Source organism: Pistacia vera, unplaced genomic scaffold (genome assembly GCF_008641045.1).
Source record: "Pistacia vera cultivar Batoury unplaced genomic scaffold, PisVer_v2 Contig130, whole genome shotgun sequence".
Classification (NCBI taxonomy): Eukaryota; Viridiplantae; Streptophyta; class Magnoliopsida; order Sapindales; family Anacardiaceae; genus Pistacia; species Pistacia vera.
The window spans coordinates 248792-264232 of record NW_022195358.1 but is presented as its reverse complement, the minus strand read 5'-3'; the positions used below and the strand labels follow the sequence as shown (position 1 = coordinate 264232).

Here is a 15441-nt window from a genome sequence, read left to right as displayed (position 1 = left end):
TGACATGATTTAACATAATATGGCATTTCTTACACTTTTATGCAGTACATTTTGTTAGATTACAGATGGGGATGGGGCATGATTAGTTGATTCATTAATTTCATCTCAACCACAATCATAATATTCTACATTTTACACCATACGTCTAACCCCAATTTTATCACCATAAAGTCAGCCCTAAACTATTATTACTCTGCCCAATTAATCATCTCTATTTATACCAGTCAGTCATTACTGGGGTGGTATTATTTGATGTATTGCCCTCTTCACCTCCACAATGCTTGCCTTTTTCCCATTTACATTATCCTTCACCTGTACCAATCAAAATTTAAACTCATTTAAAAAAAAAAAACCCACTTAATCACTTCAATTAACAAAATTAATCTCCAAATAAACCCACATTACCTTGGCTCTTAATTGTGCCACAAACACCCCATTATTCAAAGAAGATTGAACTGCTGTCACTTCAATCAATAGTTCCCTTAGCATTTGCATTATATCAAGCAACAGCCCTTCTCTATGCACACATTGCAATTCCACCAATGCATCACTCTCTATGATCGACACCTGTACCGACGTTGTCACCGCTGCTGCTGCCGCTCCGGGTGGCGGTGAATCCACAGACTTCGGCTTCGCAACGCCACCACTAGCCTCTACTATTCTCAACTTCCTCTTTTCGGATCCGGGTGCTACCCGGGATCGGTCCAAAACGGTTTGCCCACTTCTCTGGTCCTTTGACCCACTGCTAGAAGTCCTCTGTAACTCGGCCGATTTTGACCGTTGATCGACCTCCATTTGCTTATTACGCGTCTCGAGATCCTGAATCTTTTTACGTAATTGTTTCACGTACTCAATGGTGTCACCTAATATTGAAGCTTTGTCCATTTTGGTAACAAACGGGACAAGTGACCTCAGAATGATGAACCGCTCATTGAGTTTCTCACGGCGGCGGCGCTCCGCCAGGACGTGGTTGGCACTCAGCTCGTCTTGCGGGGTTCCCTTGCGGAACCTAGAGGCGGCGTCGCCACTGGCCTCACGCGACTTGGGCGAGTTCTCGTCGCGGTATTTGTTGTGCAAAAATGGCACGCTGAACAAAATGTACTTGAGGAGCCATTGCGATGTGCCTTCAACCGACATGGGGAGGTGGTGATCCAAGCGAGTTGTCCACTTGGCAAAAGCTGATTGGGTGGAGTAAGCGACGTAGCCGGTGGACGATGAGTCGGCCCACGGGCTCGGCTGCTTTTGAAGAATCGTCGATACGGTTTGTGAATAGTGGGTGTCTTCTTGAGTCAATTCTTCTGGTGGAAGTGGTCCTGAAAGCAATAACAGATTATATTACTAAAATAAATCTCCATTAAAAGTAACCAAACTTTTTGTCTTATTTTCTTTCCTTCAAATTAAAATTTTCATTTTTTTTTTCTTTTTTGGTGATTGTGGGACCTCAAATGAGTCGAATCGATTGAATATTCGTGGTAAAGTTTTGTTGGGGAGTGAAAAATTGGACCCCATGTGCATGTCCTGCATGAACATGATAGATCATCATCACTGAAATCATTGATTTTGATGATCAGTTTCTTGAAAAGGGTGGGTCACTGTAATTTATGATGATTGTGGCCCACAACAATCTGAAAGCTAAATTTAGAGGCGATTTATTATTTTATTATCTCATATCTAATCTTCAACTAAGATCTTGTGCTAGATTCTGTGACCATTCAAAAAAAATCCAACTACTTTTACCTGAAGGAGCTTGTTGAAGTCCGCTACCACTCAATGGCGCCTCTGGCATCATCGGCCACCTCCGGTTTGACTCGGCTCTGAACGAGTCAACTCTCCGCTTGTGGTCATCCGGGTTCCCAGCTCCTTGGCTCACGGCCAGTAGATTAAAATCTGAGTCCAGGTTATTCGAGGCGTCGTCGGGCGAGCCCAGCCGGATGTCTTCAGACATCTCCAGCTGCATTAGTTCACTGGGTTCTGCCACGGCTGGGGCTACGGCTTGAGGGTTTTGAGCTGCGGCCTGCCGGCTGTTGCGACCGGTTTCGGCTTCGGAGTCAGACTCGTGCTCCTCTTCGTCGTCGTCGTCGTCTTCTTCCTCCTCGTCTTCTTCTTGGTTGGCATTCGCTGGTGGGTCCACGGCGGCATACATGGCTGGGATGGGTTGTGAATGGAAGCGTGGGTGGTCGGAGGAAGTGGCGGGATTGGAGGTGGAGTGCTCAGAGAGAGCTGGTTTTGGTGGTTGGGGGTTTGGGAGGCGGTGGTCAGTGAAGAAAGTCTTTACATGTTGAATGAATCCAAGGTCCTCTTGAACCTATAATTAAAATGGCATCACAAATATTAAACAAATTAACAAGACTCTATATAGAAGAATGCAAATTACTTTGAACACATAAAACAAGTTTTGTTTACCCTTTCAGTCGTGCCAAATTCAACCACACCATCGAGAAGAGGAATGCACACAACAGTCTGCACCATAATACAAAATTTCTTCTTTAAAATCTTTAGAAAAGTTAACATTTTATAATAACGCTGGCTAGATTTAAGATTTACCTGTATACGAGCACTCTGTTGAAACCTCAAGCACATTGATCATGTGGAGAAAGAGAACAAGCAGTTAGCCATAAAAGCCAAAAAGCTATATAAACCACAGAGAAAATATATGCTTTTCTTCTTCTTTTTCCTTTCTTTGGGGGGCCATTGATGATTTAGACAACTATTTTTAAGAATTTCAGTTGTTTCTTTTCGTGGGAGCAAATCTTTTTGATATATATATATGTGTGTGCTATATCAGCTGGCTGTTCAGCTCAACTCCGACGCCAAAAAAATGAATTTATGTATTGGTTTCAAAAACTATTTTTTTTTCAGCGGAAATTTTCAGTAAGTGAAACGAGGGCGAAAGGAGAATTGTGATGGCACCTTGGCGAGAATTGCTCTAGAGAAGGTTTTACTGTCAACCTCGTTTGCTCCGGTGAGCCATACATGTTGCCGCCGTGCATATGCTTTTCCCGGCAACCTAAACATCACATTTACATTTTCATTAACAACTTTATCCCAAAAANCCAGGTTATTCGAGGCGTCGTCGGGCGAGCCCAGCCGGATGTCTTCAGACATCTCCAGCTGCATTAGTTCACTGGGTTCTGCCACGGCTGGGGCTACGGCTTGAGGGTTTTGAGCTGCGGCCTGCCGGCTGTTGCGACCGGTTTCGGCTTCGGAGTCAGACTCGTGCTCCTCTTCGTCGTCGTCGTCGTCTTCTTCCTCCTCGTCTTCTTCTTGGTTGGCATTCGCTGGTGGGTCCACGGCGGCATACATGGCTGGGATGGGTTGTGAATGGAAGCGTGGGTGGTCGGAGGAAGTGGCGGGATTGGAGGTGGAGTGCTCAGAGAGAGCTGGTTTTGGTGGTTGGGGGTTTGGGAGGCGGTGGTCAGTGAAGAAAGTCTTTACATGTTGAATGAATCCAAGGTCCTCTTGAACCTATAATTAAAATGGCATCACAAATATTAAACAAATTAACAAGACTCTTTACAGAAGAATGCAAATTACTTTGAACACATAAAACAAGTTTTGTTTACCCTTTCAGTCGTGCCAAATTCAACCACACCATCGAGAAGAGGAAGGCACACAACAGTCTGCACCATATATAATATAAAATTTCTTCTTTAAAATCTTAAGAAAAGTTAAAATTTTATAATAAAGCTGGCTAGATTCAAGATTTACCTGTATACGAGCACTCTGGTGAAACCGCAAGCACATTGATCATGTGGAGAAAGAGGACAGGCAGTTAGCCATAGAAGCCAAAAAGTTATATAAACCACACAGAAAATATATGCTTTTCTTCTTCTTTTTCCTTTCGTTGGGGGGCCATTGATGATTTAGACAACTATTTTTAAGCATTTCAGCTGTTTCTTTTCGTGGGAGCAAATCTTTTTGATATATATATATGTGTGTGCTATATCAGCTGGCTGTTCAGCTCAACTACGACGCCAAAAAAATGAATTTATGTATTGGTTTCAAAAACTATTTTTTTTTCAGAGGAAATTTTCAGTAAGTGAAACGAGGGCGAAAGGAGAATTGTGATGGCACCTTGGCGAGAATTGCTCTAGAGAAGGTTTTACTGTCAACCTCGTTTGCTCCGGTGAGCCATACATGTTGCCGCCGTGCATATGCTTTTCCCGGCAACCTAAACATCACATTTACATTTTCATTAACAACTTTATCCCAAAAACTTATAGCTTAATAGTTAATACCATATATATAAGCAAAAATGTAATGTTTAAATAATAAATATATGTTATTTTTAATTAAGGGTTGGGAAATTAAAAAGATATTGGGTATTTATTAAATATTCTGCAATCTTTTCCGTAACAAAATTACCGAAAACACTAAAATCCATTGCAATGGTCCATTCCTGTATTAGATATATGGGTGCTGAAAGGGCATGGCTGATGGCACAATCCTCTTTACCTATTTGGCTACCTACAATCCAACTGAGCTTCTAAAATTTATGGGAAAGATTCATGGAGAGAGCGAGAGACAAAAGAGATTTTCTAAATATAACAAAGGAATGCTTTAGGTACTTTCCAAAAAATTAACGTATTGGTTTGTATGTTTTTCCGAATAAGCAGTTTCCATGGCATGCAGTAAACCAGAGAAATTTTTTCAAACTCAAATCAAAATTTTACTTAATATATAGCTTCAGGCTCTTTTGACTTATGCTCTCCCGAATATATTCTCCATCTCAACTAGATTTCAATCTTAGAATTTTCTTAATTAAGACAAAGGGTTCTTACTTCTTCCAATTCCATTCACTTCACTTCTGTACAGAAAGAACAAGACATTAATTGAAGCAGTAGGCTTTATTTCAAATGGTTTTTAATATCGACCAGAAGAAATCTACCATAATTAAAGAACCCTAACGGTCTCATTTACTGTAGTTGAGTGTGTGAAGTTGCTTTCATGCCATTTACACCATTAAAACGACAACCAATTTCTTACACCAACTCGAAAATAAAAGCATGGGAAAAATTGAAGGGTGGTTACTACAATAAATGTCTAGTTATCTAGGAAAAGAAATGTTGAATTGTTTTTACAAAAAAGGTTTTTGATTTGAAGGAAATGGTGGAGAAATATTTTTGACCTGCTTGTGACAAAGAGTGTAAAACAAAAGAAGATCATTCTACCACTAAATTTTACTACTTCCATTTGCAGATTCGTGCACTGAAACTCCACCATAATATGAAAAATAAAGATTCCAGTAAATAAAACAAATGAAAGAATCAAATGTCTATCTTACTTACCCAACTCCAGGAGCGAAAGTGAAGGAGACACACATCAAATAGAACCACTCGGACTCCGTCAAGTCCTCCGGCGACAAAGCGGCACACGGCCGTCTTGCCGGCTGGTTAGTTTCTCCGGCGGATAATGAGTCGTAAAGCTCTCTAAGCTGTTGGCTTCTCTGCAGAGAGGCTTCTTCAGCGCTGACCTCCATTGGCTGCACTGTTTTTCTTGTTTTAATAGCTCCATTATAATACCCATCTCCCCATATTAAGATCCTGAACAATACAATATCAAAAATTAACGTCTAATTATCAACAAAATTCGCGTAAACATTAATTATTTGTACAGATTAATTTAATTACCCTTGCTGTGGACAAATTTGCCAGAAGAGACTGTAAGTCCACTGAACTGATTGCACCGCCTCTTGCAGCATACTCTGAAGCCGGCTACTCGGCGGGGCAGCCATTTCTTTCGACCGTTATTCACCGCCAAAACAATTTTTCACTCTCTGGAAACTCAATTATACGAATTCCAAATTGGAGCGAAAATGAAAAATAAAAATAAACAAATAAAAGAAAAAAGACAAGAAGATAATAAAAAAGAAAAAAAGAAAAAGAAAAGAAAAAGGGAGACGGGAAGTGTCCAAGCTGAGTAAGTAGACAAAACAAGAGGCTCCAAGATCTGAGCTACAAATCAAACCCTTTAATCCCAACTGAAAAAGAGAAAGTAAGGTAAAACCATGAAGAAGACTTGAAGTTATACAGCAAAAAGAGACCTGCAGGTGCGAAGAGAAGAAACTGAAAAAACAAGAAAAGAAAGTTAAGGTGTATGACTTTGAGGTGGTGATAATGGGAGTTGCCCAAGAAATTATTTCTCGGTATTATGATCCAAAGATTGAAGGGTCGTTAGAAAGCTAAGACTGAGATTGATGGGTTGGTTAAATTATAAATATTTAAAAGAAAATATACATTAATATATAAATTTAATGCAGAGAGTAGTTAGGGTTTCTATACGAGGAGAGAGAGAGAGAGAAGGATTTTCAAATGTAAAAATACATTTTGATACCAAATTCTTTAGTTCAACACATAAGATCCATTAGAATTTATGAAAGGTCTAAAATGCCCTAAATTTTTATTTTTTTTATGATTATTCTAATTTTGTAACATCCATTTTGTTTTTCATTCCATAAACCAATCTCACAACCTTCTCTCGCAATCTCCGACGTAACAGCTTATCATTGGTTAGCTCATAAATAGGCAAACAAGGTAGGACTCATTTTGCAAGCTGATCATTGACGAACTGTTACATCTAGAGTTATGAGATTGAGTTGTAGACCTAGTATTAATCATTATTTTTATCAGGAGCGGATCTAGAGTATATTGAGCCTACCCTCAAATTTAAAAAAAAAATGTTTATGTCAACATTTTTTTTTTTCTATTTAGGACAACTTCAACTAAAAACATATAATAATTACATTTTATTTTGGCCCACCCTAACAAGAATTTTTGGATCTGTTACTGGTTTTTATAGTTTCGTTGATGGTTAATATCAAAATTGGATGTCACATCTGGAGTTATGAGATTGAGTTGTAAACTTAGTATTAATCATTGTTTTTATAGTTCCGTTGATGGTTAATATCAAAATTAGGGATATTTTTTAATTTCACAGATTGTATGAGACCTAAGTGTAATGAGAGTAAACCTTAGGTACGAAATGGATTTTGACGGCGAATTTTGACTGTTCGGTCTACCAGACAGTTTAGATGACAGATGTCAAGCTTGGACAAGTGCACGAATTTTGTTAGTTGAGTGTTCTTCTTAGAGCTAGTAGCGGGTCGAGATTTGAGAAGAAAGATTAGGTGGCTAATTACAGTAAGACTGGGCGTTGAGATTTGTAGAATTATTAACTTTAAATAATAATAACTTTTTTATTTTTACTGAATAATTACTGGGGATGGAAGCCAAGCCACCTAAATTTCCACGCCAACAAACAAATCAAATCATTAATCACATAATATCTATTTTGTACTGCATCCACATGCCTAAATATTTTCAAAAATTGATGATATATAATTTGTTTTTTAAATTTTATACTTGGGATGTGAAATAGACAAGAGGAATATTCACTGAATTTGGCTCACAAAATCAAAATATAATTCTTTTATTTTTGACAATGTAATTCATGTGTGATAGTGTAAAATGTTGATGCTAATATTGTCAAAAAAAAATATTATTTAAAATTATAAATATGCATAACATTTTGAGTAATACTACAGCCATCAAAAGTTGTACACCGAATCTGTGCACCGAATGACGTGATAAAATCCTGACCATTTATTTATTATCAGTTAATATCAATCAACGGTCAAGATTTTGCCACATCATTCGGTGCACAGATTCGGTGTGCAACCTTCGGTTGCTCTATCATTTTCCTAACGTTTTTCACATATTTATTCACACTTTTTTTTTTTTTTTTTTGGATACCTTGAAGTGTCTGGCTCAGTTTGCACTTACCTCACATATTTCTCTGATATCTTAAAATTAACGGTCATATAAGTATTCATTGACTATAAATTATTAGTAGTCGTGAGGATTGAAAACTACGCATTCAATTATTACACGTTATTAGTAGTCGTGGGGATTTGAAACTACGTATTCAGTGATTACACGTTATTAGTAGTTGTAGAGATTTAAAACTATGTATTAAGTGATTACACGTTATTAGTAATCCTAGATATTTGAAACTGCTTGTTGATTATTTAAGTTGTTTTAATAGATTAGATTAAGTTGTTTAGTATATTAATAAAAAGTGAAACAATGTTTGAAGAGGATTTGAGTGAGGAATTAAACAATTGATTTTACGGGATTGAGGGCATAAGCATTGACTTGAGAATCCGAGTGGGAGAAGAATGGCAGATTCCAACAAGGAGTCAGCCTCAGCCATTGAATTTTGTAAATGTAGCTACAATATTCAACTTCAACATGTGCCATTAATGAAACCCCACGACCCGACCTTATTTTATTCATTAATAAACCCTAACCCTAACAGTAATACATTGAAATTCGAATCAAACCCGACCTCAATAATTATTATTTTTTATAATGAAATAATATATTTATGAAAGCTTAGCTTGATGTAATATTGTATTCCTAATTACATCATTAATTACATTTAATTTGAAGAGGAATTTGAAGAGGAAAGGCAGGTGGGGGCTGCGTGATCCATGTTTATTGTAAACTCTCAAATAAATAAATATATGAAGAATGGTAGATATGTCTTTAAGTCTCTGGACCAGCAGCTACGCTATTTATTTAATTATTGGAAACAAAATTATAATGGATTAACTCCTGCAAATTATGATTAACTTATCTCATTAATGGCTTGATGAATCAACTCCTTATAATGCAGTAGCTGTTGTGTTGAGTGTTGTTGAATTTCCAGGTGTATAGATTGGGTACATAATAAAAGTGAAGAATTTCCATGCTTTGTGTTGATGCTTGATTTTGACACAAACTATTCGTATGTGAGAAATGCTAAGCAGACTTAGAAATCACACGCGATATGAGAATATTTAGTTAAATTAAGGGTGAAAGGCAATGTTTAAAGCGGTTCTGATGCTCAAAAGCGAATTCTACGATCACTGATATTGTATTAATGAGAGTAAGGTCAGGTCGCGTTCAACGAACTGAGTTATAGCTTAGAAAATACAAGAGAGAGAGAGAGAGAGAGAGAGTAAGCTATTCTATAGTGAAATTAGCCAATCCTGCAAATGAGAGAAAATGCCTTTATTTATAGTGGGATGAATCAAGGTAAGGATTACTAAATTGTAAGTGGGTGGGTACCGTGCAAATCATTCTCTGCGTCTTATTGTTTACCTGCCCGAGTGATTTCCTTGACTTGTGTAGGGATTGGATACGTGGACAATTTCCAACCATCCGTTAACCTGTCATTCACCTACTGCACTGACAGGGGCATGTCACTTAAGTCATTATGCGATGTGGCAGCGTTTGAACTGTCGTGAAACCTTCCTAAGTTCTGACCACCCCATGCTGACAAAACTCCGCATAGCTCTACTTTTTCAAGCATAACACTTTACAATTCCATTAACTATCTCTTTCTTTGTGTTGTATATGTTGGGACACAACTTATTATATGTTACACCATTCTTAATTACACAACCTCAACCACTATTCGTAAAATATATAATACTTCTCAACAACAATAAATGTGTTTTCTATTAAACGATCTCATACGAATAAATGAAATAAACCAATATAGTAACTCATAAAGGACTTTTGGTGACAAAATTTTAGTTTCAACGTTCGTATAAAAAAAAAAACTCAATTTTCTTGTAAATATTTTGATTCCAGAACCTCTAAGAAATGTTCCTTCTGATAGTTGGTCCCCCAAATTGAATTAGAAGAATCTAGTTTGTAGTGACATTTAATTTGAAGCCAAATGCAATAACATCAATTACCAAACACCATTAATTGAATACCAAACTTGTTTAATTTTTCTCTCTTCATGGACACAATAAAACGTTTATTAATTTAAATAAAAAAAATTACTTCTGTTTGTGTTATTTCGAATGATTTTATGATTGCTCTTTCCATTTTGGTCCAAATGATTTGAAAACCAGTGGGCCAAAACGCAGATTAATCACGGCAAAACGACAAAGTAGGAAAACTATATGATGGGTTTTGAGCCCAATAATAAATAAGCAGGGCTAACTGCTCACACCTGCTACTGTCGTTTTGTTTTTCCATACCCACCTTTGGACCACGTTCTACATGCCGATTCCTTTTCCTTTACGTTGTCTCAATTTTTAGAATATATAAATTGACGCGTTTTAAGACAATTAGATGGTTTTAATTAATTAAAGATAATTTTAAACAAAATAGTGTAAATAATAGGTTAAACACGCAGTATTATCACATCAATTTATCGGTAATAGTTTGTATATATAATATTACTCTAATTTTTATAAGTTTAGTTGATATCATATATAATATAGAGTTCAATGACAATAATCTCCCTGACCGTTTCATTTATTAATAAAAATTTCCTAATGTTTGGTGAATTTTTAAGAGTTCGGTGTTAAAATAGATGACAAAAGGGTATTTAAGTAAATATCAATTAAAATCTAATAACAGTAATCCTCCGAGATTTTGAGTAAGAACAAAAACATGACATGAATTGTTATATTAAAAGAAGTCGATGAAAGTGAACAATTTGGAAAAAAAAAAATATTAAAGTCTCTTGATTAAATGAAAAGTGATTAGCATTTCTCGTGTTTGCTGTTTTATAAAAATACCTTAGCTTTCAAGCGAAAAATTTAAAAAATTAGTTATAATGTAATATTTTTACTCTCGAACAAATCTAGAATACCATGGTGGTACCAAATCATCTATACTACCACCCAATAAATTAGTATTACCCCTAAATTTGTTCCCTCTGGTTTATTCTTAAATTCATTGTGATTAGAACGGTTATTAAATGCAATAACTACTTTGCATGAAACCACAACTAAGACTTTTGGATGTATTTTCCAAGAAGTTCTCAGTTCAATTCACCTGGGTTGCTAATATGGGTGATTATTAAGGAGATTTACTTGGATATCAACTTCAAAGCCCGGGGGGGGGGGGGGGGGGGGGGTGGGGGGGGGGGGAGGATTAGTTGAAGTGCTCGTAAACTGACCGAGACACCCCCAGTATCACATTACATACGACTCTAGTGCATAGACTTTCTCTCACTCCCTTCTATTTTGTGTTTTCCCTTCAACTCATCCATCCTTACTATTCATCTCAAGATTTCATTCTTCTTGTGCTTCAGTTGGATTCTATCTATACTTAGGACTTCATCCATTTTAAGTCTCTTAAGATACACTATTGATCGGGGGAGGAAGGATTAGTTGAAGTGCTCGTAAACTGACCGAGCACCCCCAGTATCACATTAGCATTAGTGACACCCCCAGTTTTCCCTTCAACTCATCCATCCTTACTATGTATCTTCAAGATTTCATCTCTTGTGCTTCAGTTGGATTCTATCTATACTTAGGACTTCATCCATTTTAAGTCTCTTAAGATACACTATTGATCGGGGGGAGGATTAGTTGAAGTGCTCGTAAACTGACCGAGACACCCCCTTAGCACTAGCTACGACTCAGTGCTGTAGACTTTCTCTCACTCCCTTCTATTTTGTGTTTTCCCTTCAACTCATCCATCCTTACTATGTCATCTTCAAGATTTCATTCTTCTCGTGCTTCAGTTGGATTCTATCTATACTTAGGACTTCATCCATTTTAGTCTCTTAAGATACACTATTGATCGTGGGTGAGCACATTTTGTCCAACCTAAATTACCTAAGCAAAAAAATCCAACTCCTAAATTGAACTCATTTTTTTTGTTCACTTCCCATTTTTGTTTTCTATAAAGAAAACATACAAAACTGAATATCTCATAAATAACTAAAAATTGAAAACACACAAAACTTAAAAAAAAAAAAAAAAAAAAAAAAGTTATTTTTTATGCTTTTATTCTCTAATATACCACAACATTTCATATTTATCATAAGAAAACAATACAAACACATTTTCGCTGTTATCATTTTAGAAAATAATAATGAACTCATTATAAATATCTCTATACGATTTCTCTTAGAACGTCATACGTCATAGATGACGTCCATAAGAGAAATCGTATAGATAATATTTGTATTAATGGGTGAAATATATTGAAGGTTGAAAAATAAAAAGCATCTTTACTAAATAACGGGTAGACAAAGAATTAGACCAACCTTTGCAGGGGTTTTTTTTTTAGAGAACACAAGATTAAGTGGACTTTTAAACATGATTGGTGTCTATTTTAAAAGGCACCAGGATCGATCGCAAAATCTCTTTAGGATTTAGTTGGAGCCGCTGAGTTCAACAGCTTAGTGGACTCTCCACTTACCATTTGTCTTCTCTCTCTCTTATTTAATTTAATTAATTTCTTAATCTCACTTTTTGAAAAACTAATCACACACTATGATTAAAACCCATTAATTTGTTTTTTAATTATAGATTGGATGTTTTCTTAAAGAGTGAATTTTAAAGACGGCCGAACGACTTACGCATACCTAAAGTTTATTGAAACGATAAGTTGATACCCAAAAAGTTTTGAAACGATAAATAGGTACCTTCTGTCATGTTCTGTTAATGATTTTCGTTTGATAATAATGAAAAGACTAAAATGCCCTTGAAAGTTTAACATTTTAGTTTTTTATAAATTTAAAAATTTCAAAAAACCCCTAAGGTTTGCTAATTTGACTAAATACCCCAATATATAAAATTTTTATAAAATAACAAAAACACCCACGCCACCTGCAGTGCCAGATTCCGGTCACCACCGTCAGAATCTGGGCGAAAAAATTGTGTTACGACACAGACCCATCGGATCTGTGTCGTAACGCGTAGATCTGACATTTTTCTGCCAGATCCGATCGCCGAGGCCGAAAAAGGCCAAACGTAGATCTAACCTTTTTCGGTCAGATTACGACACAGATCCAACGGGTTTGTGTTATAACACAATTTTCCGGCCAGATTCCAGCGGTGGTGGCCGGAATCTGGCACTGCGGGTGGCGGGGGTGTTTTTGTTATTTTATAAAAATTTTATACATTGGGGTTTTTAATCAAATTAGCAAACCTAAGGGGTTTTTTAGAAATTTTTAAATTTATAAAAAACTAAAATATTAAACTTTCAAGGGCATTTTAGTCTTTTCACTATTATCAAACGAAAATCACTAACAGAACATGACAGAATGTACCTATTTGTCATTTCCAAACCTTTTGGATACCAACTTATTGTTTCAATAAACCTTGGGTATGTGTAAGTCGTTCTCCCTTTTAAAGACATGATGAGAAGTAACACTTGACTTTATGTTTGAAATGGTTAATGGGCATGGTTGACAATTGACATGGTTGCCACTCCCACTTTGTCAATCGAATCAGGATAAAAGAAATTATGTAGGTGTAAAGGGAGGGATACGTAGACGTACGTTTAACACTTTAAAGAAGAAACGTTAGATATTATAGGGAGTGCAACGCCAGACGTTAAAAGTAGCGTAACACGTAAGTTGGAGAAGGTCTCATGTGCTATTGTGGTAGCATGAAGTGATATTCAACTACCATAGGTGAAAGTCGAAAGCTTTTGGGGTATTATTGTAACGGATTGAAACAACTATAGAGTTACACCTCAAGTAAGTGGCATCCCTTTAAGCCTCGGGGTTCTGCCACGGATCTTAAGCTTTGACGGGTGATCGTTTGTAAGAATGATATGTATAAGATAGTTTACTTATGTATGCATAAATTATCTGTTGTTAGCAACCGTTGAAGTCAAGATTTACTATTTGGCTCCGTACTTATACGATTGTTGTTTGAACTTATGAATCATTGGTAGCATAATTTTTTGGTATTTTGTTTAAAAGATAGTGTGTCTTCAACTCATTCGAAGTCAATTTATTTGATGTTTAAGAAAGTGTTTTGTGGATTAATTTCCAGCCTTCAACCAATAAATTACATAACGTCTAGTCTACGGCAAGAATATAAAATGAGAAGAAAAAAGGAAGTTGCTCACCTCCGCCCAAATGTGAATGTAATCGTCATTAATTGTATTTTATCACTAGCGAATAAGCAAACAAGAAAAAGAATTGGCATGCGTGAAGGGGCTGGGAGAGCCACATTGGTCGATCGGTCTAAAGACAAAATACGTTTGAGTATCATTTATAGGTTATGTTTGATTCGGGGTGATATAAGATTAATCATATAATATTTGTTTAATTTTCAAGATGCTCTCGTTTAGTTGTCAAGTAATAAAATATTACGTAATCTTTTATTGTAAATAGTATTTACTGTTGGTAATATTGAGGGTAATCAGATTATTTTCCTAATGGGTGTTAATATAAGATTATTGAGGTAATCTTAATTTTGACCTCATTTTGCCCTTAATATTTTATCATTTTGTACACATTTGCCCTCATATGTCTACCAAATAATAATTACCCAGACCTCTTACATTTGAGAATTTAGCTAAAACACCCCAACCACAAAAAAAAAAAGTTTAAAAGTTAACAAAATATCTCAAATCACCCAAGACCACTGTTGACCGTCGGCGAAAGTCATCATATCGGCACAAGAGTGATGGGATCTTGTCGGTTGTATGCTGGTAAAGATGTTTCTAGTCGTTTCATGGCCAAAGATGTGGTCGTGAAACGCCATAGATCTGGCCGTGAAATGGCCGCCATTTCACGGCCACATCTTTGGCCATGAAACGGCCATATTTACAGCCAGATCTAACCGTTTTTGAATCCATGGCTGGATTAGGCCTTACCGGTGCACAATCAGCCAGATCCGACCAGTTGTGCGCCATTACAACGGTTGACGGCAATGGCTTGGGGTGGGTGGGGGTGATTTTGCTACAAATTAAAGTTTTATATGGCTAGAGTGTTTTAACAAAATTACAAATATAGGGGGTTAAAAGAAATAATTTAAAAAATAATATTATATTATTATTTAAAAAGGAAGACAATTTAGTAATCTACATAACATACCCACTAATTTATTCAAACCAACCAAACACATTTCTCTAAAGATTCCTCAGTAATCTATCTTTCTAGTAATGCAACATTCCCCAGTTATATAATATTCCCTGAACCAAACGCATCCATAGGGTTTAGATCCACATGATAATCTAAATACATTGGTGTGGATTGTATTGAACAATGTCATCGACAAAGGACATGATTGGCGAATACAACGACGACTCTTGGAAACTTTTAAAATAAACAATTCCAGCATCTTTGAACTCGCAGCCAATTGATATAAGATTTCCCCAACGTCTTGGAACTTCGAACGAACTATAAACAATTATTTCCTCGTTTGTTCAGTATGAAAACAAAAAACCTGTAAATTGATGAATATGTTATATTAATGGGAAGATTTCTGTAAATGTTATACTAATTTTGTTTGGTTATATTGGAACAAATTGGTGGGTATGTTATATAGATTACTGAATTACTCTTCTTTTTTAATATTATTATTATTATTAGTTGCATTATTGGAATCGTTTATTACTTGACAACCAAACATAGTAATAATATAAGATAACATTACTTGAGTAATGTCGAATACCCTTGAAC

General features: G+C 36.2%; 1 protein-coding gene across 1 annotated transcript; it reads right to left on the bottom strand.

Moving 5' to 3' along the window:
- Window positions 1–6107, bottom strand: LOC116122009 (basic helix-loop-helix protein A). The gene is made up of 9 exons (XM_031407916.1): window positions 5631–6107; window positions 5289–5543; window positions 4075–4171; window positions 3709–3723; window positions 3564–3620; window positions 3240–3465; window positions 1738–2106; window positions 406–1313; window positions 1–312 (listed from the first exon to the last, which is right to left on the bottom strand). Exons 1-9 carry the CDS (start codon window positions 5732–5734, stop codon window positions 232–234), a joined length of 2112 nt encoding a protein of 703 aa, XP_031263776.1. The 5' UTR covers window positions 5735–6107; the 3' UTR covers window positions 1–231.
- Window positions 6108–15441: the final 9334 nt, after the last annotated feature.

Bases quoted from the DNA above. Each gene is read 5' to 3' on its own strand.
- LOC116122009 (XM_031407916.1), bottom strand. From the start codon at position 5,734: ATGGCTGCCCCGCCGAGTAGCCGGCTTCAGAGTATGCTGCAAGAGGCG. The intron at 4,172-5,288 runs GTAAGTAAGATA...TGTGATGTTTAG, and splicing joins ACTTTCGCTCCTGGAGTTGG to GTTGCCGGGAAAAGCATATG. The intron at 1,314-1,737 runs GTAAAAGTAGTT...TATTGCTTTCAG, and splicing joins ACTTCAACAAGCTCCTTCAG to GACCACTTCCACCAGAAGAA.